At 36.5% G+C, this 24,156-nt stretch overlaps 1 protein-coding gene across 1 annotated transcript in view; it reads right to left on the reverse strand.

Annotated features, from left to right (window-relative positions):
• TTC6 (tetratricopeptide repeat domain 6) overlaps positions 1–24,156 on the reverse strand; it is a 218,113-nt gene that overhangs the window by 18,795 nt on the left and 175,162 nt on the right. The window contains exons 22-27 of the mRNA XM_090270118.1: positions 18,226–18,360; positions 16,837–16,986; positions 15,883–16,023; positions 14,532–14,645; positions 11,409–11,528; positions 5,161–5,234 (exon numbers count right to left, since the gene is read on the reverse strand). Of these exons, the coding sequence (XP_090126244.1) occupies positions 5,161–5,234; positions 11,409–11,528; positions 14,532–14,645; positions 15,883–16,023; positions 16,837–16,986; positions 18,226–18,360 (734 nt within the window). The remainder of the gene's footprint in view (positions 1–5,160; positions 5,235–11,408; positions 11,529–14,531; positions 14,646–15,882; positions 16,024–16,836; positions 16,987–18,225; positions 18,361–24,156) is intronic.

Raw genomic sequence — 24,156 nt, forward strand, 5'->3', positions numbered from 1 at the left:
TTAAAACTTTTTCAGTTTTATTGTCCATCACAGGAAGTACATGAGTCCATATGACCTAAGGAAGGCTGAAGGGTGTTTTTGAAGATTGTAGTAAAAGGAAAGAAGGGAGGTAAGAGCCATTTTCATGGCAGACTAAGCTGGGAGGATATTCTAGAGCTCTTTTTTCAGCATTATAAAAGGCTGAATGACATTCCCGAACCTGTATTTAATAGTTATCAGTGCCCGATACAGAAAAATATAAATACTATTATTGATGGAATACACTATTTAAATCAGATTATAATGAATATATGTGTATTTAATATTGTCTCATACAACAAGAGGAAACGAATTTTATACATGGGAGTCCTTACTTCAGATCTTCTAGAGAGGCAGGCCCTTTCTTTCTGGACACCAACAAAGAGAAAAAGAAGGAAAAGGAATATTTTTTATTAATTTGTAAATATATGTGACTAAATAATAACTTGGTTTTTCTTCCCTATTTACTCTCCTGTGGTGGGGTGAAGGCTTGTGAGACATATTTTTCATAAAGGAGTCATTTTCCATCTAATAGGCAAATCTAATCATTATATTTAATCTCAATTAACAAGGAGAAAGCTATGTTTTTATACCTATCTAGTTATTAGCACTGGCATTTATTGAGCATTTAGTCTGTTTCAACTGAATTAGCACTGGAAAGGGACCTTGAAAGCTACCAATCAAGCTCCTCAAAGCAGATGATAACCAAAAATGAAGTCCAGAGGAGGTGACAGTGTCAAAGCCAGAGACTCCCCAGCTCCCTGCATCAATAGGGAAAAAATGAAACAGACACCACTATAAAAACAGCAATTTCACTTTTCACGAGATGTGGACACCACACAGTGTCCTGGACATGGAAGCTCTTGTTAAATGATCCCATGGCCATGAGACGATGGGACAATGTGGCAGAGAATCTGTGTTCTGTCGGGATACATGTTCATCAACACATAAATTGTTAAGTATCAGTAACCAAAATATAAAAGTGTATTAAATTAGTTTTGATAAAATGAAATGTATTTGTAGAAAATAATGTGATCACTGACAGGGTGCGTGCATCTCTCATCAGCGCCCACTGACTACAGATCATGTGCTGAGCTAGCAGCCTGGGCCACAGACACAAAGGCCCACCACATTTTCTAAATCATTCATATACATGACCAGATGTGCCCTACTGAGTTGTACAAATAAATCATAAGTACCTCCCAAAACTAAAAAATGTGGCTTGCAGAGTTAAGCATTCAAAAATATCTTACATAAATATAAGAATAGTAAAATCAATGTGAAGTAATGAGGCTCTCCCTCTGTGACATTTTTTTTCATCTGAAGGTGCCTTTCCCAAAGAGATCTAAAAATTAACTCTAACACAACACTCTTAGTGACCAAATTGGGCAACAAGTAGGATATTCAGCCTAAGGAATGTTGTCTCTTAGCAACCACAAGAGTGAGAACCAAAGATATACAAAGGCATACTTTAAAAGTCTGCAACCCCATGAGTTCAAAGATCAAAGCCCTAAAATTTAAATATTTATTTCTTTTTAAAATTTTTTCCAACTGGGAAAATTCTTACTTTCCCCACTATAAGCCCCAGTAATGAACCTCCAATACTGAAAAACCATGCTGCTGTGATATCAGTATTTTATAGACTATCTTGAAAAGCAAAAATATTTTCCCTGAAATAAACATAACCAATCACTAAACACTTATTATTGTTAAATTCGGTAAAACCGTTTAAACTCAAAACACATGGAATTGGGACTGTGAGTTATGAGGGCTTTACTGTTGAATTAAATTCTACTTTTATTAAAGGACAATAGGGATTCTAGTCGACTGATGAAAGTTGGTTATTTGGAATTGCAAAGCAGTGTCAGCTTAAGAAGGCTCCGCCATATAGTATATCTAGTGATTACATTTCATGAAAGAGATTGGGAACTGACACACAGAGAAATTTACTGACTCTAATAGTTGCTAAACATAGGAATGGGGTTGAGAGAAATTTCGGAGTCTGTTTTTAATTGTATGAGAATGCAAGGACCTCAGACATTTTCAATCTGTACTCACCACCAAAGCAAACACATCAGTCATCATTATTCCATCTCTTTTTAAGAATGACAATTACTTAAAGAGATGGTTTGCACAAAGGTTGCTGGATTAAAATGGACAATGGTGTGACTATGTTTTGCTACCTATATAAAAATAAAGGTTCCAGTTTAGGCCTTTGAAACCAAAGACAACATCACGATTATGATATTATGATGTTGATAAAATAAAACAAAATCTAAATCTTACAGGGAAATATAGCTGTGCTATATCCCAAAAGGGGAAAAAAGGTTAATTTCCTAAATAATTCAAAATTTAATATTTATACACCCTAGTCTATATAGTTTATGAACTATTCTAATTTCCCCCTCCAGTTAATTTCTATTATTTCTCTTAAAAAATAATGCTGTAAACGATTTTAACCAAATGGATTTTATTCTCACATTTAAATCTTAACATGTTGAATTTCTATGCTTTTAAAAGCAAAATGACCAGAAATTAATTTTTAGATGCCAAATGTATATATATATAAATGTAAATATTATAGTTAGCAAAGTCTATGTAATATTATCTCTGAACAAATTTTAAACCAATTGTCTTTATTTTTTAGCCTTATGTCACTGTTCTTTTTTCTTTCTTTCTATAACCTGACTTATTCTTACAGTAATCCCAGAAATAGGTAATAATGTTTTAAGTAATATATTTTTGTATATTTTATTGTATTTTGTAGATATTTACTGATAGTGTCTTAATTAGTTTTAGATTTAGAATTATGTTTTCTAAATGCAAATCTTTTTGAAAATATCTAATTTTTGAAATCACACTCTCTTGTGGGAAACAGGCTTTTTAAAAGTTTGTTCCAGACTTCTGGTCAAGATGGAGATGTAGGTAGACACACTTCTCCTCCTCACTCAACCACAGAAAGAATTACAACCAGATCTCAAAAACAAATAACACCCAGAACCATCAGAAAATTGAGCTGTATGGAAGACCGACAATCATGGACTTTAAGAAGCCACATTCATCCAGATGAGAAGGAGGGGTGCAGTCATGGAGATGGGGTGGAAAGGCATGGAGAGGAGGCAATGGCAGTGGACTGGATGGTCCCATATTCATGTGTGGTGGATAAAAAGAAACTGCTGGATTTTTACCACTTTAAGGGCTCACGTGGGCTTAGAATCTATGCAAACCCCACAGCAGCAGCTAGAAGGCTGCCAATGGCATATGGAAAGAGGGTGAAGTGACTAGAAATGGGGCAAGTGCTGAGCAAATCACCAGAAGCGAGGTAATGGCATTGTCCCCTTTCTGAGCCACACCCTGCACATACACACACACACAGAGCCACAAAGCAATACAGTGGTTGCCCCACCCTGGCAACTACCTAAGGCTCTGTCCCACATAACTTACAGGTGCCTTTTCTACATAGGCCATGCTACTAAGTCAGGGAGTAAAAGCAGCTCTACCTAATACAAGGAAACAAACACAGGGACGCCACCAAATTGAGGAGGCAAAGAAATATGGCCCAAATGAAAGAACAAAACAATCCTCAGAAAAATAGCTAAATGAAAGAGAGATAGCCAAGCTATCAAAAGAAGAGTTCAAAAAACTGGTGATAACGATGCTCAGAGAACTTGTTGAGTATGCCACAAAAGTAGAAATGAAGGATACATTAAGTGAAATAAATAAAAATATACAAGGGACCAACAGAGAAAGGAAGGAAGCCAATATTCAAATAAATGATTTGTAACATAAAGAAGAAATAAACATTCAACCAGAACACAAAGAAGAAACAAAAATGAAAAAAGAAAAAGAAAAAAAGAGAGGGGAAAAAAACAAAAACAAAAAAACAAGGAGAGACTTAGGAACCTTTGGGACAACTTTAAATGTACCAACATTCAAATCATAGGATTGTCAGAAGAAGAGGAAAAGCAAGAAAATTACTTGAAAAGTAATAAAAGGAAACTTCCCTAATTTGGCGAAGGGAACAGACATACAAGTCCAGGAAGCACAAAGGGTCGCAAACAAGTTAGACACAAAGAGGACCATACCAAGACATAATTAAAATGCTAAAGGTTCAAGATAAAGAAAGAATCTGAAAAGCAGCAAGAGAAAAGCAGAGAGTTACCTACAAAGGAGTTCCTATAAGACTATCAGTGGATTTCTCAAAAGAAACTTTGCAGGCAAGAAGAGAGTGGAAAGAAGTATTCAAAGTGATGAAAAGCAAGAACCTACAGCCTAGATTACTCTATCCAGCAAAGCTATCATTTACAATGGAAGGGCAGATAAAGTGCTTCCCAGACAAAGTAAAGCTAAAGTTCATCATCACCAAGCCCTTACTACATGAAATGTTAAAGGAACTTATTTAAGAAAAAGATCAAAACTATGAACATTAAAATGACAAAAAAAAAACCTATCAACAACTGAATCTAAAAAACAAAAACAAAAACAAACTAAGCAAACAACCAGAAGAACGTAATCATAGGTATGGAGATCATCTGCAGGACTATCGACTGAGAGGGGGAAAGAGGAGAACAGGGAAAAGGTGCAGGGATTAAGAAACATATTTGATAGTAACAAAATAGACACGGGGATGTTAAGAATAGGAAAGGAATGGAGGATTCAAAGAACTTGGCATGACATATGGACATGAACTAAGGGGAGTATTGCTGGAAGGAAGGGGGGGTAACAGATGGAGGGGGGCAAAAGGGAAAAAACTGTAATAGCATACTCAATAAAATATAAAAAATAAAATAAATAAAAATTTGTTTCATTTTAGGAACAAAATTAATTCCTAGACTTTTTTCTTAGATGCTTTAAGCTATGCATGGTTTTATTCTATATATCACCCAGGTCCTTTCCCAGTAAATGGGCTTGAATCAGATGGGTGTTCAATGCCATGATGCAGATTTTGTTAAAATTCTTTATTAGAAGGTAGAAGGGTGCTAATGACACACTTAGGTGTGCTTCTCCACTTCTATACAGGGATTCTTTGTGTCTCTCCCCATCTTGTACTCTGTCACTTTCACATTTTCCTCTCTTCTTCTTCTATTATTACTATTAGATAGCCCCACGTGCTTCCACTTCAACATCAGTTGCACCCCATACCTGTGATGGCACATGGCAGTAGCTTGACAAAGGGTCACATTAGTCTTGCTTACCAGTGCAGCTTGTTTAAAATCCTGAAACAATTTCAAAAAATTTTTGTTAATTTTGCAACATAATCTTTTGTGCTTTCTTAAACTTCCCTCTAACTTTGGTTCTACCATGATTATACTTAACATAGCATTAAAATATATATCTATGGCCCTGGCTGGTTTGGCTCAGTGGATTGAGCGTCGGCCTGCGAGCTAAGTGTCGCTGGTTCGATCTTCCAGTCAGGGCACATCAGAGAAGGAAAACTCTGACTCCAAAAAACCTCCGCTGCCTTGCGGCATACCTCTTCCGGGGAAAGGCTAAGGGAGTAAACCCCGACAGAAAATCCGGAGCCGGAGTCCCTAAGGCGGTTGGACGTTGTAGTCAACACCGGCAACTCCTGCGGCGCACCTGAAGCCAAGCTGTATTGACTCCGTCTTTCCCTTGGACCCTTCAGCTGCGAAGAGAGGGGGGGTCTGCTGCATGGGCAACAGCAGACCCTCCATATCACCCTGCCCAGGCTCTGTAGCTTCAGCTTCACTGGAGAGGACACTCCAGCGTCATCACAAGATGTCGATTCAACACGGGAGGAGACAGATACCGTGTCACTCCCGAGTTGGACTGCACAGCCGTTCTCAGCGGTGCAGATAGACTCTTAAGAAGCTACACCATCGTCTCTCGAGACGGACGGCTGCCGACGAAAATATATATCTTCTTAAAATTTTCATTCCTTTTACTATCACTTCTAGTGAGAATGGATGGAGCAGAGGAAAGACAAACTGAAAACTCACTCCAGAGAGTGTACTACTAGTCAGCACTTCTCCTTTGGCTGTGTCCTGCTACATGTAATGAGATATCTCATTTACTTTTTATTGTTTTTTCCAAGTGCACACCACCAGCGACTTGCCCAACTAGAGAGAAATGGAAATCCTCATATGAGAATCTTTAGCATTGTAGGGCAAACACATGCCCAGGCCCAGAGAAGGGCATAACTGGACTTTTCTTGTGGATTAGCCAAGGTTGTTCCTACCTTTGGAATTCACACTTTTAGGGAGAAGTGTATCATTTTGTCCAGGGACCCTAGAAGCCTCCTGAGAAAGAGCAATGGAAAATCTCAAGTTTTTGAGTTAGGAAAGTTAGCTGGAATGGACCTGAACAGCCCTGAGAAAGAAGTTGTTTTAAGGGAATCAAGAGTCTGCAAGAGACCCTGCCTCTGGCCCTCCCTGAACACTCTCCTCTGGTAGACACCAGAGACACAGTGTCCAAAGTGCATACACTTTTCAAAGCCTTGCAAAACTATTTGAGACCTGAAGCAAAATGAGAACATCACTAAACTGGAATTAATAAAATATTTAAATAAATATCTCGTCGTCGTCGTCGGCAGCCGTCCGTCTCGAGAGACGATGGTGTAGCTTCTTAAGAGTCTATCTGCACCGCCGAGAATGGTTGTGCAGTCCGACTCGGGAGTGACACGGTATCTGTCTCCTCCCGTGTTGAATCGACATCTTGCGATGACGCTGGGGTGTCCTCTCCAGTGAAGCTGAAGCTACAGAGCCTGAGCAGGGTGATATGGAGGGTCTGCTGTTGCCCATGCAGCAGACCCCCCCTCTCTTCGCAGCTGAAGGGTCCAAGGGAAAGACGGAGTCAATACAGCTTGGCTTCAGGTGCGCCGCAGGAGTTGCCGGTGTTGACTACAACGTCAAACCGCCTTAGGGACTCCGGCTCCGGATTTTCTGTCGGGGTTTACTCCCTTAGCCTTTCCCCTGAAGAGGTATGCCGCAAGGCAGCGGAGGTTTTTTGGAGTCAGAGTTTTCCTTCTCTGAAATAAATATCTACGTATCAAAATATCATGTGAATATTCTGCTTTTTCCGGAAGGACTGCTTCAGCAGGAATCTTCATGGGCATTTTGGGTTGTAACCTCTCGTGATCAAGCTAAAAAGTGGAGGTATCATGATTCTCTCTGGAGTGTCAAAAGGAAGTCCCTCCAGACTCCCTTCCTAGAGGCTGGGACACCCACACCCATAGCCTGAAAGGGCCAGTCAGAGATCTGGTGTCCACCTGGAGGAAGGAGAGGAACTAGCCATAACAGACAGCCTCCCCCTCTCCCCTCCTCATTTTCCTTCTTCTCCCTCCCTCTTCCACAACCCTTGACTAGCTGTAGCAGAGGGAGGAAGATGTCTGTCTTGTGGGGGTTAAATGAGCTTTCTGCAAATATTGGAGGTGGCAGAGGGAGTAGCAGGTCAAGCAGAGCCTCTGGGATCCTACTGGAGGAGGAAGGTTTTAGTCAGAGACTAATCTGTGGAGGTGGAATCCCCACTGAGATTCCTGAAACTTATTTTGATACTAAATGGAACGATTTGGAAGTAAATAAGAAATCTGTTGTCTAATCATATATGCTACCAGATAACTCCCGGAAGAGGACTGTTTTTAAGTGGAGGCAAATGTACAAGTGAATTGAGATTTATTACAAACATTCCTATTCATTTGGGGGAGTTGTGAGGAGTGATCAAGAACTTAACAAGCTGAGAATACCAAGTTTAGTTTTGGAATGAGATAAAATTTATAAAAGTCAACCTGACTCTGTATACAAAATTATCAATAATAGACATAAATGATGACTATTATCAGTACCTAGAATAAAGCTAACATTTTTATGATTTTCTCTTCTGCATTAATTTTTCTCTAGTATGAGGATCATAATTAACAAACCACAAATAGTTACTTGTACAAAAAGCAAATTCCCTCCATTGAGTTTACTTGTAAGGACCTTTGCTTACACTGTCTTTCTTTCTATGTCAGAAGGTAGGCTCTTGGCTTCATTCCTTCCTTTCTCCTCTGCAAACTTGCTCCCTCATGTTCCTGCTGGTTTCTATGTTTTTAATCCTTGTTTCACTGCTGCTACCTAACAGACCTTCTTCCCTCAAACCCCGCCGCCTGCGAACTACGCATAGCCCTGTCTTTCTAGCTCCTGTCACTACCAACCTCCTTTTTCTAGCTCCTGTCACTACCAACCTCCTTGTTAGCACTCGTCTCCACATCTCCCAATTCCATCAACTTCCTATTATTTGTGTTGTTTAAATAAGGCCAATTTCATTTTGTTATTTGTAAATTGCATCTGAAGACATTTTTGTTTATTTACTTTTAGTCTTATCAAAGCGAGCCATGTACAAAGCATATATAGGGTCTAACAAAACTAGAAAAGTTACAATGCTTGCAATAATCCCCAGCTCCTTCTCTCCTTACCCCTGAGTCCCACTCCCCAAAAGCAATCCGTTTCACATCTTGCTGTTATTTCTTCTGCTATTTACCTTAAAATTTCAACCTAACATGAAGATTTTACCATGTTTAACTGCCCACAAAGGATAGAATTTAGCTATTGTCCCCATCACTCCAGATGCCTCCCTTTCTTCTACCAGCCCTGTACCTGTAACAATTTGTTTTAGTCTCCACTTTACTTCCCTCAAGTGTAGGATTCTTGGCTACATATCCATATTTAAGTTTAAGGCATTAAAACTCAGAAGGGTAGTTTTAGGTGCCTAAACATCTCTTCTCCATTATCTTTAACCTTGTGGAATTGTACCTTTTTTATTTCCTGCTGTCTCCCGGATAGGTTTTTAAGAGAACAAAGAGAGAAACAGATGTTCTCAATCCAACAGGCTTAACCATTAACTTCCTGAACAATGCCAGCCTACAGGCTGCAGTCTCCTTTCTCATCAAGGCGTTCCTCTGAAGGCCACACAACTCTCAGTTAGCTGAAGTTTTCAGCACTCATCCTATCTGACCTCTCTGTTAACCAGTAATTGCCACTAAAAATGTTTCCCTGGGTATGTGTTAAATGTGCTTGCTGTCTATGGGTTCTTCATCACTTTTGTATTATTCAGTCTTATGTTTCCTCATTGGTTCTTCCTCATTTGTTAATTTACTTTTTCAAATTAATTTTTAACTTTACATTTAAAAAATTTTTTTTGCTTTTAATTAGTGTTTGCAGGGCATATTTTTTCCCAGCCTTCTACCTTTCTTATCTATGTACTTAAAGTGTGATTTTTGTAGACAGAATATAGTGAGACTTTAAAACAAAATTCAGATCTGACATTCTCATTATCTTAATTGGTGTATTTTTTTTACCATTTATATTAAACATAACCCCTAAAATGGTCAGATATATGTCTACTTTCTTATTATTTGTTTGTTTTTTTTGTTTTGTTTTGTTTTCCCTGTCCAGGCTTGTTTTAGATTATTTTAAATTTTTTAATATTGCATTTTAATTAATCTCCTTTTGTTTTCATTTCCTTTTTGACTGAGGAGGTCACATCTGAGCAGAAACCTAAATGGAAGAAGGGTAAGAGCCATACACAGATCAGTGGTAAGAATGTTCTGTGGATAGACAATCACTTGTGTGAGGACCTTGAGGCAGGAAGAGAGCCTGGCATTTCCAAGGAATAACAAAATGCTGGGGTGGAGTGACCTAGTGCAGAAAGGAATGTTTGACAAGAAAGTCAGATCAGTGATCAGCAGTCACATCATGAAGGAGCTTGGATGGCAATAATTAAAAGTTCAGTTTTATTCTAAGTGTGATGGGAAGCCGTTGGAGGGTTCCAGGCTCTAACCTTGAGGGAACTATCTGGCTGCTGTTCGGAACGGCATGTACAGAGAGAAAGGAGAGCAGCAGCAGAGGAGGCTGATTGGGAAGCTCCGGCGGAAGTCCGGGGGGAAGATGGTTGAGGCTGGAATTAGGAGGAGAATAGTGGCAACAGTGAGAAATGACTGAATTCAAAATATGCTTTGATGGTAGAGCTCAGTGAACTTACTCATGAGTTAGATTGAGGGTATGAGGAAAGAGAGCAGTCAAGAATGATTTCCACTCAGGAGCTTCTCAAGGATTGGAAATCTGTCTTATTTTTCTCCATATCTTCAATGCTAATACCAATACCTGCCTTGTCTGAAAGAACAGGATTTGGAATCTGGTGAGACCTAAGATCAAATCTTGGCCCCGTGCTTCCTGGTTAAAAGATTACGTAATCTCTTTTGATATCAGCTTCCTCATCTGTAAATTACAATTTTAAATTGTGCAGTTTTTTTGAGAACCTGGTATGTTGATGTTAATACTAAATGAATTTTTACCATGTAGATAACACAGGCCCTTCATTCAATTCTCCAACAGCTGAGGTCTTTTGCTCCTGATTCCCATTTTCCTCACTTCTCCATTCCCAATACCGGCACCCAGAGTTCCATAACTTTCTTGCCTACTCCAGACAAAGAGGTTCTTTAGCTCCCCCCTCAGGAAATTCCAAACACTATACCTCAAAACCAAAACTCCTAAAGGAGTTCAGCTCTTGGAATCACATTTCATCATAATGCAAATTGCCTAGAATAAGTTTTCTCTGACATTTCCTTAATAACGAGTAATTCTGTGGAGCAGAATCTCAAAAGATGACTCCAGAAATAGAATAATAATACAAGCCATCTTTTGAGGTGAAAAAAGTAGGAAACACTGCACAGTATAATGTTCTGTTGTGGTTCCTCAGAAACAAAGACGCAAAACTACTGTTATTTAATGGCAAACTTCAAGTTGCTATTTAATTTGCTTTTACCTCTTAATCTTAATTACAAAGTAATTTAAAATAGACCATATAAGTAAGATTAAAAAATGAAAATGGTGAATTTTGTTCAATTTTTCTATAAAGACATTTTAACCACCTGTTTCTTTTTGATATATTGCAGATGCTGTCTTGTATTGCAATTCTACATGCCTGTTCCCACTATTCTCAAAGTCTATTTTGAGCAGTTATTTTCAACTCTATACAAAACAAACAGATTTATTTTGATATATTTTCAATGGGGAATGAAGAAACTTGTGAATAAAGAAGAGTTAGCACCCAACAACAAAGTAAACAATACATAAATCATTTTACTTGCCAAATAATTGAATTTTATGTATAGTCAAGATACACCCTTGGGGGAAGTGATAGTCTTGATATTTCATCAAATCAGAAAATTTATTTTTACATATTAGCTATTTGCCTATAATCCAAACAAAGTAAAAATACACATTTTTAATAAAATCTTATTAGTCGTTCCAAGTATTTTAATACAATTCTTGATAAAGCTGAGTTTTTGCTCATTAATATTGCCATTTGCTATTAAGAATTGTTCACTATTTTCAGAGGTGAGCATGTACACTCAAGCGGGTTCATTTTTACAAGTGAGCAGGAAGGCTTACCTCTAATGCGAAGCTGTACTGCTCTAGTTCTACATAGATGAGTCCACGATTAATGAAGGTGTTTAATGTCACAGTTTCTCCAGCATCAAGAAGGAGCACAATTCCATAATCTGTTAATGCCTAAAAATAAAATAATCACTTACCACCTAGATTCAACTCTAGAAGCTTGCTTTATTGGCCAAGGAAAAATGTTCCCATGCCCCAAGTAGGATCTCATAGTTACTACTTAATTTGACTTAAAATTTATGGCCCAAAATAATCACTTGTTAAATGTAAAAAGTATCTTTAACTAAATATTTTAATACTGCTACTTTGTCTTAGTGGCACTGACGGTGCTTGCACTTAATGTTATCTGTGAGTCACCTTAGCATTTTTGCTATGTATGAATTAGAAGGGAACATACAACATACAAGATGCTTCCCCTACTCAGCGGCTTTCCCACATGAGTGCTAACATTAAACCAGAGCTCTTGTTACCTTTTGAAACTTAATTTCTTTTTAGTATTTTATTGTTTTCCTCAGGGAAACCTGTTTCATGGAGGCAGAGCTTATCCATTTTTTTCACCCCTGTAAAGCCAATAACTAGGACCGTGCCCGCACATAATAGGCAATCAATAAATTTTTGTTGAGAGAATAAATCAATGAAAACAGATCTTAATAAAACTAACAAATAAGCACCTGTTGGAAAATTATTTTAAAATATTTTGATGTACTAGGATTTTTTAAAAGACATTAATCTTGGCTGAGAATTAACTCAGAGAACCTTTCTCCATTACTTTTATCTTTCTTTTCATTCATTGAATAAACAAATTTTTACTGCTCATCTACTCTGCATCAGGTACCAGGAGCACCCCAAATGTGAGTTGGAGCAGAATCTCTTAACTCATTTTTCTACTCAACATTTTGTCCAAAAGAATCATATGATTTCATCAGAAAAGGGCCAAATCTTATATGCCTATAACACGTGCTAAATGCAAATGCAAATAAGTAGCGTTTTACTATTTGCTCAGTGATTTTCTAGGATTTCATGATTCGGCACTCAAGTGTCTGAAAGAATTATACAGTTAAAGATCCTACATGCACACTGTGGCATAATTACTAGCAAACATTGCCAGGCATGTAAAATAATTAATAATACGTACTTATTTTAAAGAAAACTAGAATATTAGCACTACTCTTCTCCTAGAATCACAGAATATAAAATCTGTAAGATGCCTCGAAAACCACTAAGAAGCTGAGTACGTGACACAAGAGGAAACAAATAAAATGAGATGCATGCAGGTTAATGAGTTATTACTAGCTTTTCAGTCATGTAAGGTACTCAACACCAAACTTCAGTTTCCTCACCTGTAAAACTGGGGTATTAATAATTCATCATATTGTTGCAAAAATTCCTTTTGATGATATATTGATAAAGCATTTGGCCCAGGGCCTACCACATGATAAGCCCTAAGTGAGTGGTTACTGTTACTATTTTTATTAACCTAAGACAAGGTTATAGGAACCAGAATTCACCTTTTCTTAATTTTATTGAAACCATATCTTGGGAGAATGTCTAAGTGTATTTTCTGCAGAAAGGTACTTGGGTTTTCTCAGTGTGGCATTGGGAGGAATGCTGAAAAACAGGGGGAGGTAGACATAAAGGAAGGAGGTGACACTGTTAAATGACATCCGGTTCACATGCTGGCGGTCAAATGTTTTTACAAAGCCGCCTAAAGACTGTTAACCAGAAGCAAACAAACCTGTGGACACCAGTACAGGTCTTTACTCCCTGTGTGACTTGGATGTGTTTCTAACCTCTCCCTACTTTCATTTCCTCATCCGTAAAATGAGTGATTGGATAAAAGGGGTTGGGTCCATGGCAGCTCTGAAATAGCAAATATGATTTATTCTGGTTGTTAGGTAGGTTTTCATTTCCATCATTCACGGAGCCCTGGGCTCTGTTACATATCAGAGATAACAAAAATGGGAGTTCCCTGCCCCCACCCAGCCCATTGTTTGTGGCTTCAGAGTTACCCAGAAAAGGCAGGAGTGGGGGTGGGAGGGAGTCATCAAAGACACCTCCTGTGCAGATCAATGATCCCTTAATTAGACCTAGAATCTTAACAACTCCTTTGTTAAAAATTAGTTATTCATTTGTCAACATTTCTGGAGGAAACCTGATCCTCTGGTTACCAGGAATTCTATACCTATTTAGGTAGAAACAATGTTTCTCAGCTTCCCTTCCCTAGCAAGTGAATTTCTAAATCTCTAAATATCTTAAGCAGATTTAACTGCCCAGGGTTCAAGGAAATTGGGGGAGCATATCCACCCAGAACAGCAGGAATGTGATGTGGTCTTTTAAAGAATGCCTCATTGGCTACCAAAGTGGATGGAAGACAAGTGGACAACACAGAAAAAGAAGTGAGAGGATGAGACAGCTCACTGAGAAGACCACAGACCAGCTGCTCCCCAGTGAGGAATCTTGATTGGAAAAGACCACACTGACAGAGAGGGGAAAGAAAGGTAAGATTAGAAAACGTAAAAAAGGGCTTGCACAGGTAGAAGCTGGAGAGGACAGATAGAGAAAAAGGTTTACTGCAGCCATCAACTAGCCCTGCAAAAAGTACAAGAAATACTGGTCACTGGTCACTCACTGGTCACTGGAGCTGGAAACCATCACTCAAAACTCTCTGCTGCATCTGTAGTTTGAGCACCGTACAAAAAATACCCTAACAAGCTGCCCTAGATGATGTTGAGATTTTGAAGCAACATTATTGCTAATGATTACTGCATAAAAATTATGCACACAGTGTATCAGTAGAAACATTTATTCTAATGAGAAACTATGTAATGTATTTTAATTTATATATGCTTTTAAATGTTTATTGTAAGCATTGTAAAATCAATTTTTCATTTGATATTGTTGAGATTGTATGAGAAAATTTGGTGGGCACTAACAAAGAAATTAAACATACTTTGAAAAGTTTCTTTGGTTTCTCAAGTTGTGTGTGTGTGTGTGTGTGTGTATTTCCATAAGAACTATTTTTCAAAATTAAAACAAACAATAAGAAAATAGTTTACACATGTTTTAGATGTGTTTACAAATGCTTTAATATTTTGTTTACTAAAATAGTCATCTTACCATTTGAAGTTCACTTATCTTGGTATAACACAATGCTCTGTTATAAAATGCTATATAACTGTTTTTGTCCATGTTGATAGCTGTAGTTAAATCTGTAATCGCTAGCTTATAAGTCTACAAAGAAAAATATAATTAGTTGAGAAGGGTGAGTCATAATGGACTGAAATTTAATTGCAAAATAAATTCTTGATTCTATCAGAGTTTTTGGAACACTATGTAGCATCTGTGATATTAAGACCATCAAGTTAATCTTTCACAGAGTTAATTAAGAAGATCTCTTGGTAGGAATTATTATTATAGTTTCTGTTACTTGCAAATAAAATTAAATATATAAAGACCTTTAATTTAGATGATTATCTTATTGCCAATGTTGACATACAGCAAGTAGAAAATTATACTTCTTGCTGGTAAAAGAGAAGCAAGCCATATTCTCTAGCAAACATTCACCAGAGCTTGCTGCTTCTCTCACTCATACAGTTGTATCACATAATCGTCATGCTTTCTATCCCCATTCTCTTTTGTTTCCTCTTTGATGTTTTTCTGACACCTTAGATCATCCATTTCTGTAGATAGTAATTTCCAAGGAATTAACACATAATACAAGGTCTTACCCTTGCTTTAAGGTATTATTTGCAAAATATTTCATATGAAATAGTAACAAGGAAAGGAAAGAACAGAAGAGTAGGGGAAAATGAAGTATTCTATGAAGTATCAGATATCAATGCTGAAACCTACACATATCATTTAACCCAGTAACTTCCTTCTATGAATCTACTATAAACTCAAGCAATAACTGTGTTCTCACTGTATATAACTGTATTGTTTAAAATAATAAAATAGTAAAAAAAAATTTATAACCCAAATTTCTTCTACTAATTGAGTGGTAAAAAATAAACCATGGTAGAATATTCATTTATTAAAAATGATATCTTCAAAGGTTAAGTGTGAGAAGCAGGGCACAACACAAATTATATAAGTAGCATGATCCCAATTTTGGAAAATATATATCATATATTATTAGGAAAAAAAGACAACAAAAATACATCAAAATGTTCTCAGGAATTTTCAACTGTCGATGAGATAACAGGTGATTTTAGTCATTTTTATTCCTCCTCTGTACTTTCCAAATTCTTTATAATGAATACATACTACTTTCTAAATAATAAGAGCTACTTAAAATATTGATGTCAAAAAATCTCTATTTTGTAACCCACCTGATATATTGTACAAGAGTAAGGTGTTCTGTGTACCTCTGCTTCCTTCTCACATAGAAAAGGAAGCGAGTCTTTACTGGCATTTGAGCATCTACCCACTTTAAAATTTCCATAAACAAGAGAAGAAATTGTCCTACCTTGCTGTGGTATTTCAGAACTCCTCTGTAGATATAAGCTCGCACACTCTGAGGATAAATTTTGAGGGCCTCATTACAATTCAAGATTGCTTTGGAGTATCTGCCTTTCAAACCATAAAAGGCTCCTCGGCTTAAGTATGCCTTGCAGAGAAAGAAAGGGGCAAAGCCAGAATTGGTGTTATGGTAAGAGCATCGATTCTTTCAAAATATATAGTAGTTTGAACAAATATATGCCACCCAAAGAAGATATAAAATGTAGTCTTTTTTCCACTCTGTTAGTAGAAAAATTTCAAACATACAGAATAATTGAAAGAATAGTACAATGAACATTCATGTGCCTACTACCTGCATTCAATAATTATTAACACACTGGCAATATTTATTGCATCTCTTTTTTCCTGAGCTATTTAAAAGTAAGTTTAGACATCACAACAATTCACCCCAGCTCCCCAGTATGCATCTCCCATGAAGAGGACACTCTCTTGTACAATCATACTACCATAATATATCTAAGAAAATTAATAGTATTTCCCTAAAAACATCTACTATTTGGTCCATATTTAAAATTCATAGGCTTTCAATATCAGGATCCAATCAAACTTCACCTAGTTAATTTTATATTGACTCTCTAGTCCCTTAAGAGTAAAAAATAAATGTGATAGCAAAACAAGAACAATTAATAACATAGCATATAAAATTATAATTAATGGGTACATTAGAATTGTAACAACATCACAATTCACAAAATACTTCTACATATATAATATCCCTGTTGGAAATAATATATTTAGTTCAAGGGGAAATACAGATACAGACCTTATCAAAACAGTTATCTGAAATATAAGGTATAAATAACCAATTGTTGCTAAATAATAACAATGATATATAAAGGATTTAATAGTTTTAGCAAATTTATAACACACTCTAAATCACTGGAAATATTCATTTAAATACCTCATAATGTTTTGGATCGAGGGTAATTGCATGATTAAAATCCAGGATTGAGCTATCCTTGTGGAGTTTCACTTTACAAAGCCCACGCTGATAGAAGCCTTCAGCAAAATTAGGATTTGTTTTCACAGCTTTTGTAAAAGAATCAAAAGCCTAGAAGAGTGTATTGTTACAAAGCAAATGGTTTAATGGGTAGAATTTACTTATAATGTTAACTTATAATGTTACTGTATATAACTATTAGTGAAAGTTTTCCATCTTTTTTGGTCATTTTAAATACATTTTTCCCAGTGAACCTTGTGGAGCAAACAAAAGTATTATTTATGAACAAGTTAGGTTTATTATTATAATTTATAGGTCTTCTTACTCCCAAATTAATGTCTACATAATTTTTGTTGTTAGAGTAAATACTTTTACAGGGGTAATTTTAATAATTATTCTTCACATTGTGTTTCTTCAAAGAAATCACAACCAGTACATTTGTTTTCCATGAAGACATAAAAACCATATCAGATACATAGTTATGAAATTTCAGAACAACAGAACTCCAACATTTTTTCCAACTTGTAAAGCAAAGCTAGGTTTACTTTTGTTGACCAAAAGTACTAAAAACATGGAAAAACTATAATTAATCTTAATGGAACAACTAATCAAGTGCAACTCTTTTTCAAGATTAGAGATGCAAGTTTCAGACACTATCCCCTCCTATAAGGACAGGAATGGTGTGTGTGTGTGTGTGTATGTGTGTGTGTGTGTGTGTGTGTGTGTGTGTGTAGAGAGTGAAGAGAGAGAGAATGTGGAATACCCAACATTAGCCATTGGAAAATATCAATTATTTTACTTACTTATCATGTCATTGACAACTTTGAAATAGAGAATTGTGTAAAACAGCCAAATTCTGGATAAGTAAATAAAAATTGAATCAACTGGTTTTCAATGAATCTGGCCATTTAAATAACCAGTTTCAATCTGATTTGAATTATTCAGTTGTCATTATGAGAAATCAGTGTCCTAATCATTTCCCACTTATTCTACATTACAGTGAATCACTCAATTTAAAGTACTTAAATTTAATAACAAATGTATACTAATGTGATGAAATTATTTTGCTATAATAATTTCTTACAATTAGGTTTATTGTTGTGTTGAGAAACACACACTTGTCTTTAGAATACTGTTGACAAATAAACATCAGGTAAAGTGTGCTGGATAAATAAAACAAGGTAATTGATATTGCAGGGTGCACACTGACTGTAACAAGCCAAGCTCTTTACAAGAAGCTTTGGTCTCCTGTATTGGTCTCACCCTGTATAGGTAGACTTCAGAAAAAGAACTAAAGGCAAGCAATTTCAAAAATCACAAATAACCTGCATTTCCAAATATACAAAATACCATTTGAAAGTTGCCTTCATCCATGTAACAAAGACCCAAGTTATATAGACAGTCCACTGAAGCCTCTAAGGCATTTGGTCCTTTATGGGAATGAGCAAAGATATCCAATGCCTTTTTAAACATTCTCATGGCATCCTGCAATAGTGAAAGAGAGACAGGGTTGAGAATGTTTCTTTCTACTATTTACTTAATGTGGCAGCCTTAAGCGTTAAAAGGAATTCTGAGCACACAGCCCCACTCACACACAGATTTATCGGTACGCTGCAAGAAGAGGACCATGGCCTGTCTGATTGCATCAGGTGCCTATCCTGTAAGCCAGTGTTTAAGCAGGCTGACACACATGGACTCTTGTAACTACACTTTCTAAATTCTAAAAATTTATTTTTTTTAGTCTTAAATTAAACTTAAATTTATAGACTAGTTTATGTTCAATTTGCTGGTAATCTTCCTGAAAGGAATACAAGGTAGCTTTACAGCAGTAAAAAAAATCTCCAGTCCACCCTGGCTGGTGTGGCTCAGTGGATCGAGCACTAGCCTGCAAACCAAAGGGTTGCCAGTTCAATTCCTATTCAGGGCACATGCCTGGGTTGCAGGCCAGGTCCCACGTTGGGAGCTTCCGAGAGGCAACCACACATAAATGTTTCTCTCCTCTTTCCCCCTCTAATCCCCTCTCTCTAAAAATGAATAAAATCTTAAAAAAAAAAAAAAAAAAAAATCTCCAGCCCTGGCTGGTGTGGCTCAGTGGATCGAGCACTAGCCTGCGAACCAAAGGGTCACCAGTTCAATTCCCTTTCAGGGCACATGCCTGGGTTGCAGGCCAGGTCCCCAGTTGGGGGTGTGCCAGAGGCAAGAACACATTGATGTTTCTCTCCCACTCTTTCTCCCTTCCTCTCTCTCTAAAAATAAATGAATAAAATATTTTTTTAAATTCTCTAATGAAAATCTTATGTGCTTTTAGTCAACCTTTGTTTTGCCCTGATGTTCACTTAATGGAGTTCCATTGACACTAGAAAATAAACTAACATCAAAAATCATCCATCTAAATTAATCAAAATAGCTGAAACTCATTAATGAAAAAAATTAAATTTTCCAGATAGAAATGCCTTTTCATAATTAGCTAATACATATACATATCTATACAGAAACACAAATATTTGTGACTATTTAGCCCATTTGTATTTTATTTTACTTTTTTTTACACCAAATTTTTAAAAATTATTGTTCTATTACAGATGTCCTAATGATCCATGGCTGCTCTTCCCTGCCCCATCCAAATCCCTCTCCCAAAGTCAATCTCTACCCTATTATCCATGTCCATGGGTCATTTATACTTGTTCCATGACTAGACCCTTCCCCTTTTTTCCCAAATTATCCCCCTCCCCACTCCCCTCTGGATACAGTCAATCTGTGACTTGTTTCCCTGTCTCTGGTTCTATTTTGCTCATTTGTTTGCTTTGTTCATTAGGTTCCTCTTATAGGTGAGATCATATGGTATTTGTCTTTTCACCCCCTGGCTTATTTTACTTAGCATAATAGTCTCTAGATCTATCCATGTTGTCACAAAGGGTAGGAGTTCCTTCTTTCTTTCTGCTGCTTAGTATTCCAGTTTTTTGATCTACTCTTTTACTGATGGGCACTTTGGCTGTAGCCCGCACTTGGCTATCGTAAATAATGCTGCTATGAATATAGGGGTGCATACGTTTTTCTGAATTAGCATTTCAGGATTCTTCAGGTATAATCTCAACAGTGGAATCACTGGATCAAAAGCCAGTTCCATTTTTTGATTTTTTAAGGAAATTCCATACTGTTTCACAATGGCTACACTAGTCTGAATTCCCACCAACAGTGCACTAGAGTAACCTTTTCTCCACATCCTCACTAGCATTTGTTTGTTGATTTGTTAATGATGGCCATTCTGACAGGTGTGAGGTGATATCTCATTGCGGTTTTAATTTCCATCTCTCTGACGGCCACTGATGTTGAGCTTTCTTTCATATGTCTATGGGCCCTCTGTATGTCTTCCTTGGAGAAGTATCTGTTCAAGTTCTTTACCCAGTTTTTAATTGTATTTTTTGTCTTCCTGGTGTTGAGTCATAGGAGTTCTTTTTATATTTTGGAGATCAAACCCCTGTCCAAGGTATCATTGGCAAATATGCTTTCCCGTGTGGTCAGTTTCCTTTTCATTTTGATGATGTTTTCTTTAGCTGTGTAGAAGTTTTTTAAATTGATGTATTCCCATTTGTTTATCCTTTCCTTTATTTCCGTTGCCCTAAATAATATATTGGAAAAATACTGCTGTGTGGGATATCTGAAATTTTACTGCCTTAAGTTTTCCTCTAGGACTTTTATGGTGTCATGGCTTATATTTAAGTCTTTTATCCATTTTGAGTTTATTCTGGTGTATGGTATAAGCTGGTGGTCTAGTTTAATTCCTTTGCATGTACCATTTCAGTTCTCCCAACACCATTTGTTGAAGAGGCTATTTTTACTCCAGTTTATGCTTTTGCTCCTTTTGTTAAGTACTAACTGACCATAGAGACATGGGTTTATTTCTGAACCTTCTACTCTATTCCATTAATCTATGTGTCTGATCTTATGCCAGTACCAGACTGTTTTGATTACAGTGGCCTTGTAGTGTAGTTTGATGTGAGGTATTGTGATCCTTCCTACTTTGTGCTTCTTTTTCAAGATTGCTGAGTTTATTGGGGGTCATTTTTGGTTCCATATAAATTTTTGAAGTATTTTTTCTAGCTCTGTGAAATATGTTATTGGCATTTTAATAGGGATTGCATTGAATCTATAGATTGCTTTGGGTAATATGGACATTTTAATAATGTTAATTCTTCCAACCCATGAACATGGTATATGCTTCCATTTATTTACATCTTCCTTTACTTCTTTCCTCAGTGTTCTGTAGTTTTCTGAGTACAGGTCTTTTACCTCCTTGGATAAGTTTATTCCTAAGTACTTTATTTTTCTTCTTGCTATAGTATATGGGATTTTTTTTCTAGTTTCCATTTCTGATGTTTCATTGTTCATATACAAAAAGGTCTTTGATTTCTGAATATTAACACTATATCCCACTATTTTGCCAAATTCACTCATTAGGTCAAGTAGTTTTTTGGTGGAGTCTATAGGGTTTCCTATGTACACTATCATGCCATCTGCAGACAATGATAGTTTTACTTTATTTTCCAATTTGGATGCTTTTTATTTCTTTTTCTTGTCTGGTCACTGTGGTTAGAACTTCCAAAACTATGTTGAACAGAAGTGGAGAGAGTGGACATCCTTGTCTTGTTCCTGTCTTATAGCAGTCATGTTGTGGTGAAGTAGTTTCTTCTGTCTGTCCATGATTATAAGGCTTCTCTCCAGCTAGTGTTCAGTTGGTTATTCTGAATGATTTCTCCACAATAAAATTATAATTCCAGACTGGACTTGGGAGGAGGTTAGTGTAGCTTCCCCTTTCTCCTTCACCAACTTGGATCCTCCTAGTAAGCCCATTTTTAGTTATATTAAGTTGCTAAAGAAACAATGAGATTTAACTTCGATGTGCTAAGTGGCCACATTAAGTAAGTTAGCATTTTTTCCACATTTACAGCCCATCTCAACATCATCCTTCCATCCGTACTCTCAGGACATGACCTTGCTATAGGAAAAATCATGATTTCAATTTACTTCCTTTCAACTTTTCATGTATATATCTATACCTTCCTCCGTTTCCATCTTCTTCTTCTCTTTTGTCTTTGAATGGTGTCCTCTCTTCACCTTTTCAGAGCTAACTCCTCAGGCTGTGCCCTTGACCCTATCTCCTCCTGCCCTGAGCACAACCTTTTACTTTCTTCCTCCTTTGGATCTCTACCCTTTGACTGCTTCGTTGAGTCAGTAAAGTCTTTCATTCCATTTAAATTTAAATGTCCACTTCTCTCTCAGTACTCTGAAAAATCTTCTCAAAGCTCTTCGGGGCTTGCAGTTAAGGCATATTTATTTACATTCTGAAAATGGCACTGTGGCTACTGTGTAGATAAATGCTTAGAACAGTGCAACACTGTTGCTATAATTCAAGCAAAATAAAAGTATGTTCTGGACTAGAATATTGACCATAGAAATCAAAAAAGGAAGTAGATTTGGGGGATATTTAGAAAGTTCAACCAAGAGAACATCACTATTGATTGCATAGAAGAGGGCAATCAAAGGTGAGCCCAGTTTTCTAGAAGACCAGTGAGGGTAAGGGAGAAGAGATTAAATTAAATAAGTGCATTCCTAAAAGGAGTTCAATATCATAAAGGTGTCAGTTCTTCCTAAAATAATCTAAAGATTCAATAAAAGTCAGTTAAAATTCCAATGGGATTTTTAATCAGTCTTGACAGGCTGAATTTAAAATGTAGTTGGAGGAGTAAAGGCCCAAGAATAACCAGAAATTTCTCAGAGAACGAGATGTGGGCACTTCTTTTACCAGATATGAAGAATTACAATAAAGCTATAGTAAATAAAACATACTATTGGGCTACAAATTGAAAAAAATTGACCAAAGGAACAGAATAGTAAGAGAGAGCTCAAAATCAGATCCATGCAAAAATGAAAACATAATATGATAGATATCGCACTTCAGAACTTTGGGTTAAAGAGAACATTTCAGTAAATGATGCTGGAACATTTGAATATCCACATGGAAAAAACTGAAATACTATCACTGTCTCACACTCAAAAAACTAAAGTAGAGTAAGGTCTTAAGTAGAAAATGCAAAACTTTTAAACTTTTAGAAGAAAATATAGAAAATATCTTTATGTCCTTGGAGTTCATAAACAAAATGTTTTAAAGTTGTGACAACAAAATAAAAAATAGATATATTCAACCATATCAAAATTAAGAACCTCTGTTCCTGAAAGGCACCACACACAAAAATTAAAAGACAGGAACCTGCCCTGACTGGTGTTGCTCAGTGGTTTGGGCATCATCCCACAAACCAAAAGGCCCCTGGATGGATTCCCAGTCAGGGCATATGCTTGGGTTGTGGGTCAGTCTCCTGTTGGGGGTTGTGAGAGGCACTGATCAATGTTACTCCATCACATTGCTGTTTCTCCTTCTTTTTCTCCCCTCCTCCCCTCTCTCTATAAATAAATATTTTTTAAAAAGGCACAAATTCCAAAAAGATATGAATCATATTTAACCAACCAAGATTTAATAACAGAACTTCATTTTTAAATGCTTAAAATTGATACATACAGGAGTAAAAATGTGCATAGGAAACTATGAGAAGAGGAGATATGAGTGGCTAATTAACATATAAAAAGATGTTCAATCTTTGCCCAAACTGAGAAATATAAATTACAACCATGAGGAGACATCAGTTTTTATCCACCAATTGATAAAAATACAGTCTGACAACACCAATTATTGCACAGCAGCAATTTTCAACCATTTCCATCTCATGGCACACATAAACTCATTCCTAAAATTCTGTGACACACCAAAAAATATATTTTTTGCCAAAACAAAAAAGGTAGGTATAATTTTGATTCATACTCACTGGTTGACTATTGTGTTAGCTGTTGTCAGTTTTTAATTTGACAATCTAAGGGAAAAGAGGTTAGTGCCCCTGACTAAATAGTCTAAATAGTTAGGTGTTGTATGTTTTAAAAATTCTTGCAACACATTGGTTGAAAATTGCTGTCATAGAGGATGCAGATCAGCAGGAACACTCATAATGCAAGTGGGAGAATCCATTCATACAACCCTATGGACCAATATATCATCCTCTTGAAAGTTAGGCATGTACATTTTGTATATACCAACAATTTCACGCCTATGAAATTCTGGGAAATCCTGGAAAGTTACTCCACATGTTAATAAGAGACATAAAAAAGAATATTTATAGTTGCCCTACTTTTAAGAGAAAAACATTTTCATTTTTGTTTTAAAAATGAACTTAT

This window comes from Furipterus horrens, unplaced genomic scaffold, assembly GCF_987537825.1.
Source record: "Furipterus horrens unplaced genomic scaffold, mFurHor1.1.pri manual_scaffold_3, whole genome shotgun sequence".
Classification (NCBI taxonomy): domain Eukaryota; kingdom Metazoa; phylum Chordata; class Mammalia; order Chiroptera; family Furipteridae; genus Furipterus; species Furipterus horrens.